The 27,975-nt window shown below is 42.0% G+C and overlaps 2 protein-coding genes across 2 annotated transcripts in view; one reads left to right on the forward strand and one right to left on the reverse strand.

Moving 5' to 3' along the window:
* LOC117555881 (dedicator of cytokinesis protein 2-like) overlaps positions 1-27,975 on the forward strand; it is a 104,262-nt gene that overhangs the window by 47,830 nt on the left and 28,457 nt on the right. The gene's annotated exons all lie outside the window — the stretch shown is intronic.
* On the reverse strand, positions 793-22,767 carry LOC117555882 (serine/arginine repetitive matrix protein 1-like). Its single transcript, XM_034230907.1, is given in 5 exon segments — positions 793-1,113; positions 6,864-6,938; positions 9,259-10,424; positions 10,426-11,179; positions 22,632-22,767. Coding segments are annotated over 4 exon segments (1,821 nt in total). The 5' UTR covers positions 10,822-11,179; positions 22,632-22,767; the 3' UTR covers positions 793-929.

Consider the following 27,975-nt stretch of genomic DNA (forward strand, 5'->3'; position numbering starts at 1 on the left):
GCGTGTATGTTTGTGTGAAATCCTTAAAACAAGACTGAGCTTACATCAAAACACTTCCACTTTGGATGGTCAAAGGTGAGAATCAATCACTCTGTCAAACAACGCTGACAGCATTTTTTATCATTTGAAAAGGTCTATCAGCGTGCTGCCTATCACTTCTTCTCTTAATGTATTCTTAACACGGGCCACTGTGCTCTCCAAACCCTAATATCCATCCAGCGAGCTGTTTGTTTCCAGAGAGCATCATTCTGTCCCACATATGTCCTCTTTAGCTATTCAGTCGTTGCTACATTCATGTTGGCTCTCACAGTATTCCGATTTGTTGTTAGATTGCTTGGATCATCAAAATCATTCTGATACCAGTGCTTATAGCTGGGATTCAGAAAAGATTGATGTGGGGATTATTTCCCAGCTGTAGCGTGAATCCATCTTTGGATAAATCCGTTCATACATCTGTCCATATGCCTCACCAACCACTCAGCCAAGTGAAAAATAATACTCCTGTCTGTCATCCAAAGATTTGATGCTTCATCTCTTTTTTAATTATAATCGGAGAACAGTATCCTCACTTTGAGTCAAAAGTGAATCTCATATTAGCTGCTTGAGTCCCACAGAGGGAGGGTCATGGTCGTCCTCAATAACCCTCTTGGGTATATCAGAGAACAAAGTTCAGCAGATCCCCATTTTCTTTCTCTACTTCGTCCTGTAGTGTATATTTTGCAGAGCTGAAGATGCATTGCTGTGGGAAAAGTGCCATTTACAGGGATACTGCTTAAAAAAAAAAAGCCACCACTGATTTAAATGACACTGAAACACATGTCACACCCCGGAGACCAGGAGACCAGGAGGGGAACGCTATGTTCCACAAGTTTGAGGCCTGTAGTCTCCTGCTACACCCATATGCCTGGAAAGGTGCTTTTTCCCAGATTTTACAGCCACCAAAAACACTTCTTACGGAGCTTCTTGACACGCGCCTTGGTGCTGGGACGACTTGCGGAAGAAGGGGCTAGGGTGGGCTTGGTCAGAGTCAATGCAGGCACATCATACTCCACATCCAGGGCCTCCATCACCCCCTGGAAGTGTCCCTCCTGCTGTCGGAAATCATGCTCCACACTGAAGAGGAGAGACAGAGAGAGAAGGAGGAGGAGAAAGGAGAAGCAGCGGGAGCACAGTTAGAGTTTGAACTAGGGTCAGTTAAAGTCAAATTCATAAAAATAGCCAATTTATTCACAAAAGGAGATTAGATATGGGGGTACCGAGGAGCGTATGAGCAGAGCGTTTTGACTACAGGTATACTGTATAGGTGTACTCTGCAGAAAGAGAGATTAGAGAGAGGGATTGAGAAGAGGTGAGCGAAGGAGTTTTAGTGACATTAAAATGTAAAGTGGATCGTAAATTGCTGACAACACCTAAAAAGAGGAGCTGTACTCACGCATAATACACTTTTATATAGAGGTGTAAAACCATGTTGTGTTCTTAACTCTGATACATGCACCTTCAGCAAACGCACACACACTCACATTTTCACAGAGGTCTCACTCTGCACGTATTGCCAGCCATTGTATTCTTTCGCGCTTCATGCACCGAGAGATGACAGGCTGGTGAGACGAGTGGATTGGGAAGAGAGCAGGAAAGAGAGGAGGGAAAGGGGTCTTTGCACAAATGCTCTTCTGATGTGTTCAAAGCAGACTCTTGGCTTTCCTTTTCTATGCTTCTATATTTCCACTGCCCAACTCTCATCTCTCTCACACTTTTCCTCTCCATCTCTGTGAAGTGTCCACCGCTGTGGGTCATAGTTGTAGTCTTGGAGTTTCTTTCTCCTTTCAGTAACTTTGTTTGTGTGTGAAGGATTATGTGAGTGTGTGTCGAGTTGGATTATAGGGGAGGAGCCGCATAGGGCCCGGCATCTGGAGGTAATGAGCCACATGATGAGGCAAGGAGAGCAGAGAAAACTCCCCATCCCCTCCTACCATCACACACACACACACACACACACACACACACACACACACACACACACACACACACACACACACACACACACACACACACACACACATATGTGCTCCCCTGACATCCAACATGAGCTTCCTCCACAACAAGCCCCCCGGCTGAGTGTAGGGGGGGAAAGGGAATGTCCATGGATTTATGGAATGAAAGAGGAAAGAAGCTGATTTTTCCTTTGGGGGACGCAGCGGTGGGTAAATAAAAGAAATAGCAAGCTTAATAAAAGAGGGCAGAGAGGTCCTGAAGAAAATAAATCTCAGAGGGAGGTAAAGGAGGAGGGCAGCAATGGAGGCACAGAGGGAACGAGTCATAAGGGGAAAGTAAAAGCTCTGGTGTTCACAGAAGAAGGAATATGGCTGCCATGAATAAATAATAAAGGAGATGAGCTATACTTATACACAACATATATATAAGGAAACATAAGTGGTGCACCTTTCCCACATTCACTCAATTTATAGTCGTTCTTGTTTTAGAGAGGAGGACTTTTCTTCCTCTGTCGGGTCTCTCAACCTCCCCCTCTTTAAATTCTCTCTAACTACCTCCCTCTACCCATATCTACCTCCCTTCCACTATTGTTCGACAGATTACAGCACAGTGGGAAAAGCCCCTGCTCTTAATTCGGTCTGCAAGCTGTCATCTTCAGCTTCTTTGCAACTGTGTGCGTGACTGGGTTACTGTTGCTTCTAAGAACCTGTTAAATGTTTAAACCTTCACTTTTTGTTCAAAGTGAAGGTAAGTCATGTCGTGAACGGGGTTATACTTAGGTTGTGCATGTACAGTGTGTGCTCTTACTGCTGTATGAGTGGAAGCAAGTCTCAGAAGTATTTTGGCAGTGTGTTCATATATGTGTGTGTTTGAAGTGTTAAGCGTTGGGAGAAAAAAGAGGCCTCTCAAAAGTTCCTCTCGTCTCTCGTGATACAGATTAATTAGCGCTGACAATGGCAAAACATCTTCAGGCAGCCAAGTCCACATCAAAACCACTTTTTTCACCACAATTCATTAGGATGGATGGTTCAGTCCCACGCGTAATTTATCCTCCGCTTATGTGTGTCTCCTTCCTATCTCCCATGCTCTTTACCCAGAATCCTCTCTGAGGGCTTGATAAGGCCTCTCATCAAACAAATTGAGCTTCTGACTTCTGTGTGTCTTTGTCACAATGGGCAACTGGAAATTGTTTCTGCATATATAATGTGTGTAAAGGAAGTTATGCTGATATATGAGAAGAAAAATAATTATGAAGCAGATTCTGCATATCTGTCCAAGTCATTAACATTTTCAAAAAGCGTGAAGTATATCCGTTTCTTTGTTTGTCGGTATGTATGAGTGTGAGCATGCAAGTAAGCATATTAAATACATGCATAGACTTATCCAATAATAGCCGATTCATTTTTTGTTGGATTAATTAGCATATGTGTATACATGATTATATTTGCAACTGTGCAAAAGTGGGAAGGCAAAATCTGTGAAACTGAGAAGAGAGAAAAGAGGGATGATAGTGAAGTGAGAAAAGCAACTTGCTGTTGAGATCTGGGTAGCTCCAGGCCCAGACAAGTGGTCTAAAGATATCTCAATTCAGGGCCTTGAAAATATTTTAAAGTCTTATTTACTGTTATTACAGGGTAGTTTCTTTTAAAGGTAAAATAATAGCATTACATAGAACAAAATAGTCCTTTAAGGCCTGTAAACAGAATGTATCTGAACAAATGTCATACACCTCTACGTTTTGTTTTTCTTTCTTTCTTTTGTTGCCTTTTTAAAATTAAGTTCCATCATGTGAGGACATTTTTGAAAAACTGAAAATTGACCAGAATAATGCTTTCTTTGAGCAATCGTGTTTGTGAAATGCTACTTCAAGTGCTTTCATCTTCAGGTTATGTTCTTGTATATGAGAACATGCACTGTGTAGAGTGAGGGAGTTGTGTCTGTTAAATGTACATATGTGCTCATCCCTATGAATCTATGCTTCTATTACCATGTGGCAGTCCTTTCCCCGTGGAGTTCATTACAACTAACAAGGATCCGGCTGTGTTAATTAAGATCAAGGGGAGAAGAGAATAGGGTGATGAGGGAGTTGGAGGAGTGATGAGATGGAGAGATTAAATAAAGTGAGAATACAGGAGGGATGCAGATATGAGGCTTCTGGGAGGCTCATTTCTTTGTGAGTGAGGGAGAACTGGAGAGATAAAGGCCCGGAAAATGTTTCGTTATCCCTTGCGGCCTGCATGAAGATTTATATTTGTAAACAAGCAAAATCAGTTTTAAAGCATACTGTAGTTTAGGTCGTATACATGCACACAAAACAGTTTAAGACTAAAATGAGGTTTTGATGCCAGATTATTCCAGTAACAGCAAGTAGACTTTTCCTTTTCTTCTCTGTATAATTTTCTCTATAGGCTAGGACAGGGGTCTGCAACCTTTTTGACCAAAAGAGCCGTTTTGCCCCCTTTTCCACCATTAATTTTTGTCTGGAGCCGCAAAACATATTTGATAGCTTGATAGCTTATAACGTTGTATTTATTGTTACATCATAGACAAAAACTACAGTTTTTTTGCATTTATTATTTTTTACATTATAGAAAACTGTTTACCTCTAATAATAAACAAAGAACTCTTATAAGGAGAATACAAAAAAAATACACAGGCCTACTTTAAAATAAATCAACACAGCACTTGGGGAGTCCTCTGCACATTTGAAGAAAATGAATATAATTAAAATGGATTCACTTTGAAATAAATAAAACCTATAGCTGCACCCTAAAAAGAGTGAACTGATTGAATTATGACTGAAGATCGTCAGCTGTCTTCCTCTTCCGTGTTTTTCCTCCAATACGTAAAGGCTGCAGCACTTTTGACAACTCCTCTCCACATATCAAACATACCGGTTAGCCAGCATCGTTTACTGTGAAAGCAGATAACTCTAACCACGCAGAATTGAATCCTCTGTTCATCCGATACTTTTATTTTCTTTGATTTATCCATAGTTCGCTCATCGAGCCGGGGGTCAGGTTATTCGCCTGCAAGAAAAGGCACTGGTGCGGGACCGTAGCAGGATGTGACGCATATTTTAGTTGACCTAATTAAAACCGTTTTTAAAAATAATGTATGTGTCACAGTATCACCTCAAAATACAAGATACAATACAAAAGATACATTTTCATGCAACAAAATATAAATAGTCCTACAAATATTTTTATTTGATTTCCTTCTTATTTTTGTCTAAGCTCAAGGGAGCCAGAGCAGAGGGCTTAAAGAGCTGCGGGTTGCCGACCCCTGGGCTAGGACATCACAATCCTGAATTCTAGTTGCCAACAATTGTCGTACCCTTAATTGCAATTAATCATTCAATTGTCGATTTCTGTTTATTTTATGCCATACATAGTTGCTTTTGTTTTGGGTTTTGCAGCTAGAATTATATCCGAGTTGGTCATTTTAGTGTCAATAAATCTAAAAAGGCGCAGAAACAAGGTTTGTGTTTCAAAACAAGGTTTGTGTTTCAAAACAACAAAAACAGTTCAAGACAAGTTAATAATCTAGAGGGAGACTTCATTTTACTTTTCAAAAGTAACAAAGAAAAGACAGCTTCACTGATTATTCTTTTCTGCTTGAATGTTGCTCGTCAAAACCTGCCTGAGCAGTTCACCATGACTGTCGCTGTGTCTCTACACACTCACCAAGCCAAGAGTACACACTGATGTATTCCTAAACGGACCCTGGCTACTCTTTTAGCACCATGTTTCCATCCACACATTTTGATGTGGACAATTTAATTAAAAAAAGCTGGATGGAAGCACCAGCTCCAGCATAACGTTCCCCGGCAGAGCTGTCAAACACACTGCTGCAGCTGTTGGGGAGACTTTCTGCCTCCTCTGTTATCATTTTTCATTATAAGCAACCAACAAAGTTTCATATTAGCTCAGACAAAACAACCTGTCCGATAGCAGTACATTCTAGATATCCATCTCTGTTTCAACATTTGTTTCCAGACATTTAAACCTTTGCTGAGGACTCTTTATATATCTGGCAGACAGAAACACACTCTATTTGTCGCCTCAGTTATAACCTTGGCTTTCATTGACTTGTTTTTATGGCTCATTTTCTTATTGGCTCTGAATTTCCTTTATTGTGTTATCCTATGAATATGCTAAGCAATAACGATCAGACGATTGCGACAGGCCACTTGTATATGCTACTGTATGTTTAAACAAACATTTACAGCTTGTGTATGCAGTGCACATAAAGAGTGTGGGAGTGGGATGCAGGTGATTAGAGCGTTGGCATGTGACAGATGGAAGGATGTACAGAGGAAACCGGTTTGATTGAAAGTTAGAGATGAAAGAAAGATAGCTTGTGCATGGGATGAAATGATGGAGTGATTTACATAATGAAAAGGGATGGGAGGATTAAACTACTGTATGCGGTATCAGATAAGGATGCAGGTCTGTCAACTGCATAGGATCCGAGAATGCAATTACTTATTTAGGCCACACACACGAGGGACCACGGAAACAGGAAAGATGCATCACTTAGGTGCTGAATTAATTTGCCTATTTGCACAGAACATAATTGTGTGTCTAAATAACTTTAAGAGCATCCTCGACTAATAGGGCTTGGATTCATTTCACTATTGTTGAATGGGTTCACACACGGTTTCATATAATAGGGATATATTGTATGAGAAGTACAATTATCAGAGAAAAGGGCAGAGGCAGCAGGATACCGAGACAAAAGACGAGAAGATACAATAAAAGATGTTCTGAATAAGTAATTACAAATGGATAAGCTGAAAGAAATCAAGGTGACAAAAGGCATGCAGTTGTTTGGGTTATGTAAAGCCGTTAGTTCATTATGCCGGTTACCTGTAGATGATGCAGGCTGTCTTTTGGCAGGTGGGGCAGTTGTTAATGTCCTGGCCAGTTCTGTATGAGCTGCGCCTGCAGAAACAACACGTGTAAAACAGGGAACAAATGCCTTTTTTTACTACTGATAATTCGTTTTTATTTCACTAATAGTCACTAATAATAACAAGGATCAGGTTTTGTTGTTTAGAAAGGAAAAGGAAAGAAATTGTAATTTTGAATTAACAACAGGCTTTGATTTTCATACTGAAAGAAGTATCATTCCCTCTACTGCTGTTGTTACCATTGGTATTAGTCTCTCCCACATCAGTTGTGTTCTCTGGGGATTCTGAACGGACACAAAATAGCTTGTGATGTTTTGTTGCACCCGAACAGTATTCAGGACGTCACCTGAAGACCCTCGTGGGTTGACTGCTTGGCATTCCAGGCAGATAAATAAAACACCAAGCATTGTGTTCAATGGCTGTGTGGGTTGGTTAGTTGCATGCCAATCATTAGATGATATCAATATCATAAACAGTGTTCAGTGACAATTATCGTTTTTTTTTATAAATACCAATTTGAAAGAATACATGCTAACACATTCAAACTGTGTTATCCAGGTTGAACAAGACTACAGAGCTTTTTAGGAAATAAAGTCGGATAAAAAAATCTGATAAGCTCTTGCCGACTGCCATTTAATTAAAAGGCTTCTGTTTGGATTGGAAATGTTGGCTGCCCCTTTACTGAACTGTGTCGACGAGGGAGTGGCTGATTTATTTTGACAAAATAGTCATTTTAATTACATGGGGTGAGACCTTGTGACTGGCATCATTCCCCCCCCCCCTACAAACATATGTTTATAAAAGACAACGCCAGCAAGACAAGACATGTATTTTCTGCGAGAGAGAAAGAAAAACACAGAGCTGAGCACAGCCTCTTAGCTCAGCCGACACTTTTATCACAGCAGCCCACTTAGAGTGCTTTCATTCCTGGCAGTGCATCAAATGCATGCAGACCCTCTTACTCGCTGGTTCTCTTACTTTTCTATGTCTCTTTTTTCTCTCAATTGCATTCTCTTTCTGTCTCTCCTTTTCTCTCCTGTCTGCCCCTTTTAACCCCTATTCTCACACTCTTAGTATCAGTCATGAGCAGGCACACACTCACACACTTTGAAGAATATGAATACATATTCGTATGCAGTTGCTCACACAGGCCAGGACAGCATTTACTGTACACCGAGTTTACAAGCCCTGTTGTGCGGCTTAAACTGCATTTCTCAAAGGTAATCTGATAGGGTATAGTGAAGCAAGAGACATCTGGTAACCCCGAACAGAAAGAAGAAGGGTGGAAACATGAGTAAAGATTAAAATGATACACAAGTGGAAGGAATTGGTTTAAGGTTGTTTGGGAGGAGGAGAATAACCAATAGGCAGGATGGATTAGGAAGAAGTGGTTTGCAAGTTAGGATGGGAGAAAGACACATATAATAAACTACACTGACAGTAAAGGTGAAATGAAGAGAAGAGAATAGAGAAACAAAACAGAGTGAAAGCTGACACATGACAGCTGGGCAGAGTGATGGACAGGTTGTCAGGGCCGATAGAAAGGTGTGAGGGAAATAAAGTGATTCATAGTTGTTTGGTAGCAGGCCTGATGCATATGTGGAGAAAGACAGACAGAAAAAGGTGGTAATTAATAATGAAGGAAAGAGAGGTGCAAGGGCAGAGGTAGAGAAAAATGATGAATAGCTTGAAGCAGGTTCAAGAGCCTCGAAGAAAGGGAAGGGCTTTGATTAAAAGGAAGTGACTACGGAAAGCAAACTGATTTATGACATGGAGAGAAACAAAGGATGTGGAGCAGGAGAGGAGGGTTTAAGAACAAAATAATTAGCAGAAGAGAGAGAAAGAAAGACATGATTAGTTTGCTTTGGTGGGCAACACAATGTCTCTCAGGGACCCTTACCTTGGGAGCTTATATACCCTAAAGGTGTATAAGATGAAGGGACAGAGAAATTATCTGATAGCGTTTGAACACAGACAGGTATCGTATATCCTTTTAGAATTGGATAACACACACACACACGCAATCACACTGACTGTTCTCTGGCCTGACATTTGAAATCTATTACACAGACTTGAAAGCCTGTCGGTATATATTGCCATAGAAACTCAAGTATACTCTCTTCTTAGTCTTGCGCACTCCCTTGACACCATCTCTTTTTCATCTCTTCTCTCTCTCACCCTCTTACTGAAACAATATTGGAAGGAATATTCCTCCCTTTTTCGCTATTTGTCTTGGTCCCTCTTGTTTTGTGACATTTCACACAACATTTTCCACTTCTCCTTTTCTTGTTATAGCCTTCTATCAGCTCTTATTCTCTCCCAATTCACCCCCGGTAACTCCCTTCTCTCACCCTTCGCTGAGGGCCTTGCTCTTCTCCAGGTCTTGTATGACGTTGAGAAGCACCTTGATCTTCTCCTGATTCGACTGTAGGTTCTCTTCCACACTATGCAGCTGGCTCTCCAGCCCGCGGGGGGGCTTCCCTGTGGTTTTATCCAACAACCCTCCGGGAGCTCCATTACATTGTGCTTTCAAATGAGTCGTACAAGGCAGAGTGTGGTCCTCAAATGATTTGCTCTTCTGTTTTGTGTAGTCCTTGAGTTTCATCTCTTCATTAGATGTTGTTTGTTTGGGTGTTTTTGGGGTCCCCTGGGTGCTTTTGGTTTGTGCAACGGGTGTGGCTGGTTTAGAACAGGTGGGTTTCGAGTTTTTGCGTGGAGTGTCTGTACATTTTAAGTCACTGTAAAGGGAAGGAGCTGGATGTGTAGCAGTGATACGGACTGATGTGTGTTGGTGCGTGTGTACATCAGTGTGCTGGATTTTAGCCGAGTCATACTTGTGTTTGACGGATGATTGTGGCTCTGTTGCCTCAGCAGATGGTGTGTGTGGTCGTTGTGTATGTGCGGTAGCTGTGGTTCTGTCTGTGTTGTTGTTGTTCACTTGTGTGTCTGTTGTTTGCGTGGCGGAGTCCTTGTAATGCGTAAAGTCTGCAGAATGTGGCCTTGTCTGCTGCTTCGACTGTTTTTTGTTCTGTGTGTGTGATGTGTGGTTGGAATGTGAGCTGTGTGTTTTTGGTATAGTGTGAGACAGCTGTGGTACTTGAGAAGTCTTTAGTGATGTATGTCGGGGGGTGTTTGCTGTGTTTTTGGTGTAAGACAGAGAGTCCAGGGCAGGCTCTTTTCTTGCTTGGTTGGGAGCAATGGACGGTTTCCGTGGCGGATTAGGTAAAGTCTGGCTGGCTGATATTTGATTGACAGCCTTCCTGCGACATGCTCCTGTGCACGGTGTAATCTGTGATCGTCTCCGCCCACATGCCCCACACATGTTGGGTGGGGAAGTCGGCATCACTCGACAGGGCCGTGGCGGGGTGGCGTGCACGGTCGTACCAACACTCCCCGTCTTCAAAGCCGAGCGTTGGCCCTCCCCTCGTAGAGACTGCACCCTCCTCCTCTCCCGAGCCGGCTCCTTACATTCTGTGGCGTCAGTGCAGACCCCTCCCACTGCGTCAGAGGCGACCACAACTGCCATTTGTATACCGAGCTGTCCTTTTATCTTTAGTGTCCTTGGGTTTTGTCCGTATATTTTTTATCTGGCAGTAAACTCCGCTGCCCGACCCCTGTGACCCCATGTCGTCCTGTGTCAGGGTGTTAATCTCGTTCTCAGAAGTGTCCTTTGACACAGGCAGACTGTTGTTGTCACTTCGGAAATCTCCCCCTGTCGTTGTTTTGTCCATTGCCATGGATTGCGGGCGATGTGAGTTGTTTGGTTGGCTGCCGTGACGTTTGATGGAGGAAAGAGTCCGCAGTCCGGGAGATGTTTGCACCCCGACACTGCACAGCGGCCCCCATCTCCCCCCTGCCAGGGGAACCCCCAGCGCAGGCACCGGATTGGTTGGGTCAGCCACTCTCCTGCCCATACTCCCCCGCAGGTCGGCTCAGCCCCCTAGGGAGCTGAGCGGGATGGAGTCAAGCAGTGACATCGGCCAGCGTCAGCAGGATTATGTCCAATAAAAAAACAGGGAATGTGTCCAACATTTGTTTACCCAAATGAATTTGTGTGTTTGTGAGGCAGCGGGAGAGAGTTTGTAAGTCGAAGCTGAAGACAGGAATCCAATAACCAATAAGGCTTTAAACCCTCAATGTCCTTTCATTAATGACCGCCTTACTAGATTAGCTACTCCTGATTGGACATCACTGTCAAGGCTTTCCTCAGTTTCTAAGCAGCGACCCGCAGATGAGGAGTTGGAAGGATTCTCTGTGCATTGCGAGTTTGATCTGGGGAGAGAAAGGAAAAGAGAGAGGCAGTACATGAGAGAAACCACAGAAAGGAGGGAAACAGGGGAAAAATGTGAGATTGGCAAGAAGACACATTAGGCACGTAAAGCACCATATAAAGGCTTCGACCTCGACTGAATGCACACACTGACCAGATCGATAGAACTCTATCAACCTCTTATTAGACTAGCAGGTAGGTGGGAGGCAAAACACTAAATCTCATCAAGCCGTTCCTCTCCAGGGAGCAGAAATAGGGTATCTTGAGGGTAATAGCTTATATATCTATATATAAGTGAACCCCACCCCACCATAGCAAGTCAAAAGTATTTGATTTAGGGACTTCACACATTGTATATGTTTGTACATGAAGACACAGTGTGACAACTTTCAAATGAGGTTATGTATGCCTCCCGCTGCAGTATGTAAACCCATGATGCATCATTCCTTGACATCTCTCAGAGTTGCATTTAGAAATCTATCTGATGAGTTTGGTATGAAACTACCATATTGTTACTACTCATCATCCTGTTTGTCAGTGCGGTTGAATGTTGCTTAAACCTTAGCCTAATATATGTGGATGTATTGGTCAATGGTTTGTTAGGAAGAATGATTTAAATTCTTTGCTATATTATTTTTAAATCTTATCTTTAATATTATTGGTAAAACTTTGAATTTCAAAAAGGGAGCAAAATCAGCCAGTTTACTTGAATAACTTTAAATCATTTGAGAATTGACCCAGAATACTGAATGTTGCACTGTGACACTATGATTAGCTGATGAAATTAGGGCAATATATCAACATTTTCCTCTGGAGGAAATTGGGTCATTGCAGCAGTACACATTGCCTGGAAACATAGAAGAACAAAAAGTAAATGTACTGTTAGAGAGCAAATAAAGTTTGTTTCGATATACTGTATTTATGAGTATGAAAAACAAGATGGAGCAGAATTTGTCAGTGATTAAAACGTATCAAATCACCTAACCACACCTATTAAGCTATTTTTGGCAGTTATCTTACACCATTGTTTTGTGAGTTCAAATTGTCCGCACACAATGCAAGCATCAATATATTTTAGACGTGTTGTGGACCCAGGTCAGACATTTCAGCCGCTTTCTTTCTATAAGCCAGTATGCTGAATGCTGTTGCTTTCCAACAAATGTCTTTTTAGGCAAATAACAAGAGAACCAGAAACTATAAATTGTGCATGAAATTGAGTCCAATGCATTAAACAATCAGCAGACAGAACTCTTCTTTGTTTCTCCATCAATATGTCGTTTTCTTTTGCCCCTATCTTCACCACAGATTTGTCCTCTCATTGCAGTCAGTGTGTGATGTTAAACTGGCTGGCATACGAACGAACACACAGAGGAAGAGATTATTTCATGCCAGCTGGTGCAACATTGCAGCACAGATCCTTGTTTTCTAGGATCGAGGTTGGAGCAGTGCAATATTATTCAAAATAAATAAATGATGGCCTTGTTGTTTACAAAACCATTCAATATACGTTCAAGTTTATTCCCGTTGCTGTTCCCAGTTAACTGAATAGAAACAGAATTTACATTCATAATAAGGAATACAAATTAAATATATGTTTCTACAGTATTAACAGACTTACATTTACAAATACAATCATACACTTACATACAACCATGCATACAATAAAAATGCCACAAACACAAGATGTCAGGTATGTGTCTTTTTTTGTCAATTCTAATGTGTAGTGTAAAGTGTGACTGCTGAAGGCAGGGTTTCTGATTTCTGCACTGGACGAGTGTAAGACTGTTGCAGCTCTGTAGTAGTCGGGGTATTTCTGCTCTTGTTTGTGAGAGCAAAGCATTGAGTGGCTGTTTCATCAACATCCAATATTTCTTTGACCAGCTGAATGGCTGCCTGTCTCCTCCTGCTCCGAGGAGATAGGATGTGCGGTGGGGGGTGCAGCCTCTGGAGAGGATCCTGAGGCCCCCTCTTTGCATCGTCTCCAAGAGTGCAGCTTGGTGTGTGTTGCATCCCATCAGGAGGACACTGGTTATAAGGTTCAAAGTCTAAGGGCTTGTTTGTGGTCAGTAAAAATGACTATTCATTAAGCGTCTTGTTTGAACCGCCAAGGAAGATGTCAGATTCATGTTCAGGGTTTTCAGAGTTTTAGTCATTCGCCCTGTAGCGGTTAAAAAATATGTTCTCTTGTGGACTCATTCTGCCTGGGATGTGCCTGACTGCTGATATAATAGTTCATATGTATTCAGGATTAAAGTTATGCACACATTCACTCAAAGTAACGCTCTGTGTGACATATATCTTCTAATGTTTGAAGCCGGATGTCACATGCTTGACATCTTCACATGTTTTGTCAGCATGAGCAGAATAGAAATGGGCATTTTAGCCCTTTCCACTGACAGCCAGTATAATTATTATTGCAGCTTTTCTGGAATTTCAGTTTTCATTTATTATCATTAAATATGAAAACTGAGTGAATATAGTTTATTATGCTGGTGGTCTGCCCATGGGGCCGCTTTATTGGATTGGGAATAATTTAATTTTAGACAGTTCTCAGTCTGTATCCCTATGAACCTCTCTTCATGTTAGCTGGGACAACAGTTTGTGTGTGTGTGTGTGTCATATAGTCCTGTGCACTTAGTGCTCATGACAAAGTTCCCGGGACACAATGGTGCTCGAGATCTTCACTGACAGCTGGCGGAGCTTCAAAATATAAGCACTTTACATAAGGCACTATAGATCAAAGGATGTCTGCTTCAGTGACATATTGCTAGGATGTTAGGATCAAGAAATACTATATTGCTTTAAAGCTAGGAAGGGGTCACATTATGTCTGACAGTCTAGACTGTTTAGGATTTGTTGCCAGGGTAACTGTGGTAAAAAAGTTTCTTGCAATGGGCCACACAGGCCCTTACCCAGAGTTCACCCATCCTTTCAGGTATGCAATTACTCTGCCCAATTACCTTTTCTCCCTCTCTCATTGGGGTATAAATGTGGCATCCTCTGTGCCTTCTGCGTGTGTCACGTGTGTGTGTGTGTGTGTGGTGTGTGTGTGTGTGTGTGTGTGTGTGTGTGTGTGTGTGTGTGTGTGTGTGTGTTGTGTGTGTGTGTGTGTGTGTGTGTGTGTGTGTGTGTGTGTGTGTGTGTGTGTGTGTGTGTGTTTGTTTGTTTTTGGTAGTGTGTGTCTGTGGGAAATATATTTGCAAAGCATGACCCTCAGCCACCAGGTGGATGAGAAATGGACTGAGATGTGTTTTCGGAAAGTATTTACACATAATGATAATATTTTTCCTGAGAAAACAGAAACGGAGAGAGAGACAGACAGACAGATGCAAAGCAATTTGAGAGAGCAAACCATGTGCATGTTTGTGTGAAGGCAAGGGTGAAGATTCCAGATGTGCCCGCCCGCATATGTACAAGTGTGCATTTTTGAGTCTGTATGTGTTTTTGCCCTGGAAATCAAGTCAATTTCACTGCAGTTAATTTCCAGGCATTTGTTTTGTATGTTTTTTTTATTTCACCAGACACCAGAGCACCTGCTGCAGCAAACGTCCTCTCTCCGCTTGCTGTTCCTGCCTATTTGTGTGTGTATGTGTGTGTGTGCCATCTCAAGTCTCACTCCTCACCCCTGACCTGCAGGCTGTCAAGTGACACCATATCTTCAGAAGTCAATTTCTCTGACTCGCCCGACTGTCTCTCGATCTTTCTACCACTCTCTAGCTCTCTTTCTCTCCCTACATCTTATTGGAACAACTCCTCTCTCGCTGCCTTCGTTTTTCATCATTACCTGTGTTTGTTGTGGCACTTTTCCACTCACCGCCCCCTTTCCCATCTCTGTCGCTCTTTGATATTCTGTGCATTTCTCTCTCCCCTCATCCTCTGACTCTATATTGAAACGTTGTCTCCCACCCACATCACACCTCTGGCTGTGCAAAATGAGCGAGGAGGAGAAGGGGATGTATGAGAGGCGTCCAAATAAAAGCAAAAAGAGGAGACGGTAGCACAGGGAAGTGCAGAGAGGTGGTGTAGGGATACAGGGTGAGAGAAGAGATGAAGAAGAACAACCACGGACAAGATGAAAGTGATGCTTGTGTGTGTGTGAGAGGATAAGAAGTGAAGGCCCATTTTCCTAAGTTGAAATCTCCAAAAGTGATTAATAGGGTTGGTTAATGAATAAAGAGAGGAGCATGGCAGAGGGAGATGCGTGACGAGACATTAAAAGAGAGGAAGATCTGGGGAGCGACACATGGCAGGCCAGTAATCAATACGCGCTGCAAAGCATGCTTGAGCATCTGTCACCACACCCACAAACACTCACACAGCCTCAAAACACTTCAGGGACTTTCTAGACATATTTTTATAACATCAGTTTATACGTGCATTGAGTTTAATTTACCAGTTGGTGGATATGGGCTGTTAAAGAATTATCTTCAATCTAAGCTGTGTGTGTGTGTGTGTGTGTGTGTGTGTGTGTGTGTGTGTGTGTGTGTGTGTGTGTGTGGTGTGTGTGTGTGTGTGTGTGTGTGTGTGTGTGTGTGTGCAGCTGTGCGCACACCTACGCCCAGCAGTGGTAACAGCGCACTAAATGCTCCAGTGAATCAGTCCCCTGTTGTTTCAAGGTGAGATCATTTTTCACTCGCCGATTGACGGGTGTATGTTAAAGGGAGACCTGGACTCGCTTTACTGCTCTGTAATCACACTGCTTTTCTCGCTAACTGTCTCTCTCCCACTTACCAAGCAGAGCCGAACAAATGCAGCACTTCACCCATTTGAGACAGGGCACACGCTGCATTTTGGGTGGTGTAATTCTTTTGTTATTCTGCTGTGTGTGATCAAAGCAACAAAAGATGACTATTTTAGCTTTCTCTGATAATACAAGCCTTTGAAACTGTAAAGGTAACAGTAAATTATGTTAGGGACCATTTTGTCGTTAAGAGATGTCACTCAGGTTGGCACAATGATCTGCTAAGTGTAAGTCTGAGCTACTAGATTATTAAGACCCCTTGTTCTACTTGTTCTAATGTAATTGATGATTGGAAAGGACTGCCGTGGTGATCAGCAGACAAGCTGTCAGACAGGTCAGTTGGACGCTCATTACAGCTACAACTACCCTGCTTCACCCGAAATCACACGGTACTAAAAAGGAAACTCAGCAGAATGACTTGGAATCCTTTCCCAGCTCTTTAGAAAATACAAGGCTGCCTATGCTTTACTTTGAATGTGAAATGTATGTGCAATAAGTAAGAACATAGCTTTATGTGAGTATTAGAAGGAGAAGAACATACTAAACCTTGCAATTCATTATGTCCAATATTTGCTGCATTACAGATGTAGATGCTTTTCTAATCAGTTTTTTTGTTTGTTTTCATAATTGGTCACTGGTTTCACCTTTTCTAAAGTGCCACCATACAGTACAACGGTAACATGTATCCCTGTCCCTTAGACACAAAGAAGGATCCAGTAATGATCACCAAAACACCACTACTTAGTCAGCTTTGTGCACTCTGTTTCCGTTGTGTTTTAATTGGATACAACTGTGTTTTTCAGGGACAGTGCACTTTAATCAGCACTTCAATTGAGAAGCCAGAAGCCACAAAGGCAAATGTTCATCATCTCACAAAAGCCAAGTATCTCAGCCAACGCTGCATAATGCGAGGTTGGTTCTCAGTGAAGCATTGTCTGGAGTAGATTGTGTGCCTCGCTTATAGGATGTGTCACTTCAAGGCAGCTACTTTCAACAATGGAAACTGTTTCTATCCGGCTGGCAACATGAGAACTTAATTTTGGTCTCCTACACACATATTTGATTCAATTCAATTTCATGTCAATTATAAGAATAGGTAAATGACTTTGCTCCACAGCAATGGTTCCTAAACTATTTAGGCCACTGCAATTCTTTGTAATTGTGACCCAACACTTCATATAACATGAATAGATGTACAATAAACACAAAATGGGGTCTAAACACGAAGCTCATTTTCGCAAAATGTTTAAATTTGTTTATATTGTAGTTGCACTATCTAAAATAAACAAAATAAACCGGAAGCTATCGGCTGCATGTCACCAGAGACGAGAGAATCACATCACACAGTATATCAAGTTTGAAATGTGCAATACCTCAGTAAACCAGAAACAATTGATATCGACTTCCCACAAGCAGCTCAGCAGAAGAGTGTTTGCTCTGATTTGTGTTGTGTTGTTTGTCTCAGACTGTGTTGAGGGCTGAGATGCACCAGCATGTATTTTAGCTCTGTTCCCTGTGTCAAATATTTTCCTTGCTTGCTCCAACGGTCACTATTTTTTGGGGATTTACTGAGCTGCTGAAAAATTCCTGAGGCGGAAAGCATGTTGTGTATCATGACAACCTGCAACAATCAATAGATGTTTCAAAAGTGATGTGCCGTATTAGAAATACACCATAAATGAACAATGATATGATAAATATTGCCGCACCCTTAGCCGTTCCTCAAGGCATCCACTTAAGCCCCTGTCACACTGTCCCGAAGTTGACACCCGATGGACACACGAATATGGAATTGTGAATTTCGCACGAAGATGGCCCCGAACCACACACGAAGGCAACATTTACATTACATTTAAGACATACAACTGCCACGAAAGTAACAAAAACAATTATGTTACAGTACTATGATACTGTACTGATATTTCCGACTTTGTTCTTTACTTTATCCGTCTTTATATGTAGAAAATATTACGTTTTCTCCGTCATGTTGTTTCCATAGCAACAACAACTTCCTGTCAACTTGCCTTCAAAATAATATATTATATCCTTTTCAGTTTCACAGAACACAAATTGGGTTATTTACATAATATGTTTACATGATTTTGTTGTGCAATAAAACAACCCGATGGACACACGATAAAGGAAATGTTCAAATTCGGCTCTGATCGTAGCAACATCGGGCCATTCGTGAGGGCATCTTAAGCCATCGTATGATCGCCGGTGAAGTTTCTCAACCTCCGGCAGCAACTTCGTGAGCGGTGGCAAAATCTTTGGCATGCCAAAAGATTGCCGAAGGACCTTGCCAAGGTTAATTTTCGTGTTTAATTCGTGTGTCAATTTTGCACCTTCGTAAGGCCATCGTGAGGGCATCTTGTTATCATCGGTGCCATCGGGCATTCGCCCCGATCAGAGTGAGGGCGAATGCCCGATGGCACCGATGATAACAAGAAGGTGACACGACTTGACAAGATGCCCTCACGAGTGCCTTAAGAAGTTGCCGCTCACGAAGTTGCTGCCGGAGCCTGAGAAACTCCACCGGCGGTCATACGATGGCTTATGCCCCGGCCACACGAGGACGAAAACGGCTAAACGCATAGGATTAACGCAAACGCAATCGCAAAAAACCTTCCGTCCACACGCAATAGTCATCCGGATAGTGTCTGTCCACACGAGACAGCTCCGTTTAGCTCCAACAGCTGGAGAAGCTGCAGTACATATGCAGGAGCCTGTACGTGGCGCTGTAACTTCCTCCACAAAAGCAGCGAAGAAGCATGGTTGTCATGGTTGCCCTTCTGTTTATTCTCCGCGGTGGGGGCCGAGGGAACCGGGCAGAGTTTTTCGCCAGTCAACGTGTATTAAAGTTGAAATCTTCCGACAAAATTATAAAAGTGCCGGTCAAATGTCTTCTTTGTTATTTATTGAGCTTTAAAACAAATGAATAACGACTCTATATAATATAATAATAAAATACACGGAGCCTCTCTTTTTCCTCCCTCTCTTCGGACAGTGCCAGTGTCTGTTTCATGCAGCAGCTGATCCAGTAATGAGTGACCCGGCCGACAGTAAAAATAAACATATTTATTTATAACTAGTTTAGGTAGTTTGAGAGGTGTCTCCGTCCTGTCAGATTAGACTTCACTCGCGTTTATGTCCATATCGAGAGAAAGATAAATAATCTGAATTCAATGTGCAGTTTACTTTGACGCGGGGGTGAGCAGCAGAGGTGGGGAGAGGCGGGGCTATTGCCTCATCATTATCAGAAAATGATCGTATAGGGCGTACACACGGAGCCGTTGGACCCCCCAGAGCGTTGCGTATGCCGTTCTATCCACCTTGGGACCCGTTATCGTTTCCGCAGTCGTTTAGTGCCGTATTCGGTCGTCCTCGTGTGGCCGAACGGTCTATATGACACTAAACAGTAACGCAAACGACCGTTTTCGTCCTCGTGTGGCCGGGGCATTAGATGCCCTCACGAATGGCCCGATGTTACTACGATCAGAGCCGAATTTGAACATTTCCTTTATCGTGTGTCCATCGGGTGTCAATTTCGGGACAGTGTGACAGGGCCTTTAGGGAGCACTGCTCTAGAGCACATTGTGTGCTGTGTGTTCATATATTTACGGTACAATCTGGCCCACCATCTTTGTTACGCCTATGAGGATTAAGTTTGCTCTGAAAAAAAATGAAAAGCATGATTTCAAGTGTTGCCTCGTGTGCAGAGACCCTCAGAGCTATGGGTTGCCAGCCAACACTGTCACTCTTCAACAAGTGTGTGTATTATTAAACAGTGGTGCATAAATAAGACGGAGGCAGGAAATTAATTAAATTAGATATTACTTAATTTTGTATTAGACCTGTGAGGAGTTGTCATCCTTTTCTCTGAGGAACCCTCAGATGATGATAACAAGGATATTAACTTTAAGTAATTAATTAAAGTAAGTAAATGAAAGGGTTAACATATTAAATAAACTTCCACACATATCCATTCACCAAAAGGATATGTTGAGACAAGCTCCTCTAGCACACATTCATCCAAATAGATTGCATTTTTTCATTAGTTTCAATGCATTTGAGCTTCTTTTGCTTGTTTATGAGGGGGAAATTGGACATAATTCGTAGAGATCTACTGTTCCATTCAGAGGGCCCTAAAAGAAGAAAATTGAATGTTCTGTTTGGTTTTATGGTGTGGGGATATTTACAACCAGGTGTGAAAAGAAAAGGGCTGAAATATGGACAAAGGGCGTATCATTGACAAATCCATCTGCCAGCTTAATTAATTTGTTTTCTTGTTGGCTGGAGGAATGTGTTGGTTGAGCAGCGGAGCAGAGAAACCAATGTAAAACTGAATATTTATGAGAAATGTGCAAATATTTGAACATCAGAGATGAAGCGGGAAGTGCCGCAGATGCGTGACCATACACACGTCTCTTCATCGTGGCTAGTAGCGTGTGATGTATTCAGTTTTGGATATCTGCTCAAATGTGCATAACCCTCTCTCTTTTCTTTCTCTTTATGGCACCTCTTATTTTATGCCTCCATTTTACCTGTCCTTAATCTCTCATGGCTTTCTCTCTATCCTATTCTCTCTTGTCATCCCTCTCTTTACTGCCATATCACTCATCCTGTCCGCACATCCCATCCTATCTCTCCATCATTAACCCCCAATCTATCTCTCCTCCTCTCCCCCCCATCCTGTTGCCCCTGCTGCCCTCCTGTCCTCTCCCTCATCCATCTTCTTGCCCCTCTGACTTTCTAGATCGTTTTGATTTCCCTGCATCTCATCACCTGCTCTGTTAGCAGAGTGTCAATAGCAATAGCAATGACACAAAGATGCATATAAAAGTACACACTTCTTCTTCAAGCCTGTCTCACTGTCAATCTCCTTTAATCTCTGTCTCTCTCCCTCCCTATCATCTGTCATTCTCAGGGGGAAAGTGATGTATGTTAAGTCAATGCAGCCTAATGTCATAACCCATTGATTTGCTTTCCCTGGTCTGTAATTAGAATTGTACTGCTTCAAATTATCTCGTCATGTGCTACAGGAGCTCAAATGTATGCAGTGTTATCTCTGCCTGCATGATTTTAATAGACAAGATGAAAGGTTGCCAGGATAAATTAAGTTTTAGTTTGGGTGAGTCTCAGTTGACCTAAAACAAATATACAAAACTCCTCAATATTAAAATAATATTAGAAATACCTTCAAAAATGCCGTATAGGGTTCATCACCTATTACCCTAAGCTCACTTATTTTTGAGCATAAAGAAATGCTTATCACAAATGTTCTCCAATGTTGTCAATTTTTCTGTTTTTCATGCAACATTGAATGAAATTGATGACATTTTTTACCTTCCTCTTCAACATTTCCCCTGTGATGGACTAGATTGAATACATTTGTCTGTGCCAATGAAAGGCTGTGATAGTGTAACATAGACACATGCACACACACATGCGTAGGCACAAACTGTCATTTTAAATGATGTTCTTAACTGATTGATGAGGTTGTATAATAGTTAAGTGCATGGGTCACATCTATCCACACTCAGTTCTCTCAACATATTTGCTTATTCTCTCGCTGACACACAAACACACACACACACACAAACACACATGCACACATACATACACGCACACCCATACCCAGATGCACAGGGTCAGCATTAGTGTATAAGAGAAGGGTTATTGCATTATAATCCCATATTAAAGCTGCATTAGCTGTTCTGAGGGCTTTTAATAGCAGCGGGGAACACACACAAAAACACATACACACACATATGCACATATGTAAATCAGCAGGAGCATTTGGGGTGTGTGTTAAAAGCAAATTGTAATACATTTGTATGGTAAGACTCAAAAAGGCACGTAGACGTACTGTACACCGACGTAATCATATGCAGCTAATCCTACTGTGACAGATGGATAGGATTACTCACCTGCAATACACACACACAATCAAACAAACACACACACACACCAACATATACCAACACTGTGATGCTGTCATCACTGTCAACTCATCACTCTACTTATTTAAACAGAAATACACATACATTTAATAAAGTTGCTATAAACAGCATTTCCTGAAGTAGAGCTGTGCTCACTTTTGTCAAAGCTATCGACTCTATAGGAAACCCATTGTACCCATTATTATCTAAATATATTGATAAATCGTTTGGTCTATAAAATGTTCACCCCAGCCCCTCAAAGTCTTCAGTGAAGTCTTGTTTTGTGAGTCATACACTCAGAGGTGTTCAGGTTATTGTGATATAAAAATAAGAAAATATGTATGCCCATGTTTTCAAGAGGAATTTTAATATTCACTTTTGTATAAAAAAAAGTACTTTAATCACTATCAAAATAGTTAACGTTTATTTTCTTAATTTGATTAACTGATCTATTAGTTGACCAATCACTGCTGCTCTGATGTGTTTGGACTCCAGAGGTTAAACCTAAGGATTTTTGCCCATTCCTCCCACGGGCTCACTGTCGCTTGCTTCCATACAATCACCAGGACCTCCATTCAAGTACTGACCAGTGTCCTTAATCTTGAATGAGCTGCTTTAAAGTACAAGCTGTCGCTACGAGACCAGCGAGATTCCTCAGGGTCAAAATAGAGCATCTTTACCAAGAAGCAAACATGTGCGGCTCACGTCACACACTTCCTCACACTGTAATATCCCTAACAACTGTGTTTCATTGCATTCTGAGTCACTTACCTTCTCTTCTCCTCCCCTTTGGTCCGCATGCTTGTTCTCCGTGTCTCTCTCTCATCTCTGATAGTCCTTTAGTCCTCAGCAGCACACTCCTCTGACTCTTTACCGCTCTCTATCTCTCTCTCCGTCTCATTCTGTTGCTACTGATCCTCACATGCTCTCGGAGCCCGGTGAGCCTCCCTCCTCTCTCTCTTTCCCCCTCCTCCCTTTCTTTCACTCTCCCTCTCTCACTCTTTCTGATTCATCTCAATCACGTTTTGTTAAATACCTAATGTATGTTCTCTCTCACCCTTTCTCTTAAGCTCTTTCCTGTATCTCGAATACTGTACAGTAACTACCTTGTTACTTCCTATACTGTACCTTCTCTCTTTTTCCCTCTCTCTGTATATGTATCCCCATGTATGCTCCATTACTGATGGCTAATCCTTTGCCATGCCCTGGGTTTCTCTCTCTCTCTCTGTGTGTGTGTGTGTGTGTGTGTGTGTGTGTGTGTGTGTGTGTGTGTGTGTGTGTGTGTGTGTGTGGTGTGTGTGTGTGTGTGTGTGTGTGTGTGTGTGTGTGTGTGTGTGTGTGTGTGTGTGTGTGTGTGTGTGTGTGTGTGTGTGTGTGTGTGTGTGTGTGTGTGTGTGTGTGTGTGTGTGTGCATTGACCCTGGCATGGTGGTAGACCCAGTGAAACTTTGGCAGTGCAGAACTGTCTGCTCCTGGGAGACGAGCCAGGACAGAGTAACACACACACACACACACACACACACACACACACCACACACACACACAGAAACACACACTCTCTCTTCTATCAGTCACCTTATTTATATCTTTGTAGTCGACTGTTGCCTCTCGCTCTGTGACTCCCTCTCTCTTGTAGCTTCACCTCACTCCCCCTTCGAGCTGTTTTGTCGCTTCCCCCCCTTCTCTCCTTTGCTCCACTTAAGTCTCCTCACAGCATTCTTTCCTCTACTTTTATCTCCATCCCTCACTTCTGCTCATGCCATGTGACATCAGGTTCTAATTATGCTTCATTATGAGTGCATTGTCTTTTGTGCACGGCAGGAGTTTTGTTTCTGCAAATGAATTTCCTCATTCGTCATGCATCGGGGAAGATGAGAATAATTCGCACATCTTTCACAGGCACGTTTAAGAGTTTTAACTAGAAATCAGTATACATTTAACTATTCATTTTATATAATGAATAATGTCATCATACTTATAATATGTGTAATAAGTGAACACTAACAAAGTAAATATAGTTTAACTTTTGTGTTCCCATATTTGTGCAAGGGCTTTTGTAACTGTTCTGAGTTATGGCACTCAGTGATGCAGCTGTGTGTATGGACAATGAATTATTATGTGTGTTTGAGAGTGGTCCCTCGATGCAGCGTTTGCGTAAATGTCCCTCCTGACCCCTCCCCCATCTGAAAATAACTGGTGATGCGCCACTGCAAAGTGGACTCACCTTGGGTTGTGTTTCAAATGACCTCTGATTAAGCAAGCAAAGGTGGTGTTGTGTGTATGTGCACATTACATAAGCAGTGAGGGTGCAGCAACACATGTGGCCTCTACATGGAAAACAACATACAAGGGTGACAAAGCATGACGTAATTGTACAGAAGCTCCAAGTGGATTTTGGAGTGGCAGATGAGAGCAGAATCATGTCATTGTCGAGGAAGAAGAGGAAGAGTACAGCATGTGAGCTGGAGGTGTCCTCGTTATTTATTTCCTCTTCACATCCCTCCCTCTTTTATCTCTCGCTTCCTTATTTGTAAAAACCAATGGTGTCTTTTTGTACTTGGTAATGTGGGTCTAAGGACACATTGATCTGTTTTCTGAACATGTTCGTAAACACACACATGAAATGCATTTATTCATGCACACACAGACACCCATATTGCCTCAGAAAAGCGCAGTCACCTCACCCTGACACACACATCAACTCTAATTACATTATTATTGTGTGTGTCTGTGTGTGATACTTTTAAAAGAGCGGGTGGGAGATGAGCATGTGTCCGTATGTCTGATGCTGCAGGCTTTCAGTGAGACTGTGTTTTGTAAATGTTCTATTCTATTTTTCAAAAATGAAACATTTGAGAGCAGCGTAATGACTTGCCACCTTGAGAGGGGGGAGGACTCCATAGACAGAACAACAAAGGAGAAAATAGTATTTGAAAAAAGGGAAAGGCGGTGGGTGGCGAGGAGAGCACCATGAGTCAAGATACGGACCCTAATTAGTTCTGTGAAAGGCATCAATGGAGCTAAAATAATTTGAGAGGATGTTATCATGTCCCCCTGCACTTTAACTTAATATATGTATGAACTTGTGTATTTGGCTGCATGACCCACTTGCTCTCTTTATATTTAATAGTCCTTTAATTGGCGAAATATCATCCATGTGTACCTCTTGGATTACTTGAGTGACACTTGTGACTAACGTGACTCAGCAATTTGTGTTCCTCCTAACAGAGGAAACCCTACCGCCTAAGTATTTAAATTATGATTGTCAAAGTTAATGCTTTAATGCTCCCTCTTAATTAAAAATGAATAATATGTTAATTATATTTAATTGCATCAATCGGGTTTCACTGTTTATCCCACTGGGCGTCTCTTGGGGAGAATGAACTTTAAACAGAGAATTCAAACCAATTGACATAAAGGGAGTCTTTGTAACTTTTGGAATAGGAAATAAAACCTGGGGCATTTGCTGCAAGAGCCTTACTTTGATCTAAAGCTAATGGTTTTAAAAGTTAGCAAACCTCGGATTAATTCTTCTGTGTTGGTTATCTGACTTCATGTCTCTCGTCTAGGTGATCGTGACAAACTATGTTGTAGCATGTCGACATCATTTCATTGTTTTTATCGCCATGTTCATGACTCTATGTGTCGAGGATTGAGTCCATGCACAAGATTTACGTTCCTTACTTTAGATTTACTCAACTAGGAATTTGTTCAAACATTAGATGATGCATTGATCATAGGGTGTGGAAACAGTATCTTTTATGATGTTGCGTTGTTGCTGTAAAGATGCTAAAGAAGGTGATGCACGATGGATGTCTGCTGAAGGAAGGAAAGACTAAGTGAGCCGAGGGCCAGCTTTAAAGCCTGTGAGGCCCAGGTGAAGTATTTAGTAGCTCTTTACTTTGACACTTTTGTGCTGAGCAGTATAATGAACATTTAAACCTTGGGGAGGACCCTTGCAAGGCTTACATTTATTTCTAGGCAGGCAGGTGCATTTTCAGGTTATTGTAATTGTTATGCATCTCTGCAATTACAGTTATTAATACATTAATGAGTCCAGCTTTTGAACATGCATAAGAACACGTCCAGCTTGAGAACATGGATTTATAAAGAAGAGGAAAAGGAGGAGGACGAGGAGGACGCAGACTTTGCCAGCATCTGTGTCCTGTTTTGTCACTAATCTCTTCAATGTTGCGTAATGCCTTTGCCTCAACAAGCCGCAGCTCTCTCTCTGCCTGTCAGGAGTTTCATCATTATACAGGAGGCTCATACGGTTCCCTTATGTCTTTGAATATCATATAATGTGTTGATGAAAAACCTCCATGTGTGAAGACACCAACAGTTTATGTTCAGATATTTGGGCCCTTGAGCATTTTTGTTTGTTTGAGTTTATGCTTTAGAGGAGATTGAAAGCATAAGTCCTCAGAGAAGACCAATTACATGGAAGTAGGGCAATACATCACGTGAGGTACTGTACACACACACACACACACACACACACACACACACACACACACACACACACACACACACACACACACACACACACACACACACACACACACACACACAGTCACACATAAACATAGCAAACATGAAACCAGAAACTACTGAACTGTAGATGAAGGTGTGTGTGTGTGTGTGTGTGTGTGTGTGTGTGTGTGTGTGTGTGTGTGTGTGTGTGTGTGTGTGTGTGTGTGTGTGTGTGTGTGTGTGTGTGTGTGTGTGTGTGTGTGTGTGTGTGTGTGTGTGTGTGTGTGTGTCCTTAATCCTATTATTGATCAACCATTACACACTAGGGAGAAGGAGACGTTTTTCTGCCTGCTCCTCCCTGCTGGTGTTCTTATTCATGCACTGTAGTATAATAACATCATTTTAACACTTGCTATTAGGGCTGTGAATCTTTCAGGATCGATTTTTGATTCAGTGCATAGAGTGCTAAGTTGAGAATCTAATCCATTCTGCTTGTGGGAAATTACTGCACAAAAGCAGAGTAAGGAGTGTATAAGATTGTAGAATTGTTCTATTTGGAAATGGGATATCAATCGATTCTCAATGACGTTAACTCCCTGGTTAACACACAACGGCATACATTAGACGAAATGTAACATTTATTTATGTTACACAGTGCATTTTTACTTAAAAAGTGTAACAGGATTTCTCTATTCTGTGACTTTTAGAATAACAAGTTCAAAAAATAATAAAATCCCAAAATGAAATTGGTAGGCTTAGGCTGGCTGCCTTTTTACTTTTTAAGAAACTTGCACATTTTCAAAAATCAATTGAACACAAAAACAATGTGAAACTCGTATTCTGCTTGATTTCTTTTGTTCAGGTTGTGAATGATTTCAGAATCATAAGATGTAAGAATTTCCACTCTTACATAAATCTATTTCCTCTCATCCCTCCTTGCTGTGATGTTGGAAAAATGGACAAAAAAAAAGTATATCTCTGTTGAGTTTTCCCTACAGTGACATGAGGACATTTTAGTGACTCTAAGACAAAATGTAAGTTCAATATTAACCTTGTTCCCTCTATAGTAACTTTGACTTGCGATGAAGGAGTAGCGAGAGAGGAAGAAAGAGAGATTCAAGAAGAGAGTGTGCTGACAGGGGGTGTTTCTCAATGTCGAGGACGCTTGCTTGGTAGCACGTCTTCCGAGTCACTTGCTTCAGAAGCGAGGCAATAATCCTTCCTAGCCTCGGAAAACGAAGAATTGTGGAACAGGCTAACAGGTGTGCGTCATATGCGAGGCCCCGCCTTAAATGGAGCGCGATTTCCGCCAAAGATTTGGAAATTGGTCCGTACGCAAAGCATTGTGGGGATTTTAAGACCGCAGAATCTACACATGTGCAGCCTCGAAATTTCTCGCTACGAAGTACGCCGGCCTTGGTAGAATTCCAAGTATGCTGGACATTGGAACAGTCCTTCGGCGGGACTCGATGACGTAGTATGCTTGAAATAGTGGCTCTGGAGCAGCCTTCCTCGACATTGAGAAACACCCAGGGTCTCTGGTGTCACTGCACTGCAGGAAGAGAGTTGAGTGGAGGGGGGAGGAGGACACACACACACACCAGATAACATACACTTGTAGCTGAACAACTTTAAGTCCAAAT

The sequence above is a fragment of the Gymnodraco acuticeps genome, unplaced genomic scaffold, assembly GCF_902827175.1.
Source record: "Gymnodraco acuticeps unplaced genomic scaffold, fGymAcu1.1, whole genome shotgun sequence".
Lineage (NCBI taxonomy): Eukaryota > Metazoa > Chordata > Actinopteri > Perciformes > Bathydraconidae > Gymnodraco > Gymnodraco acuticeps.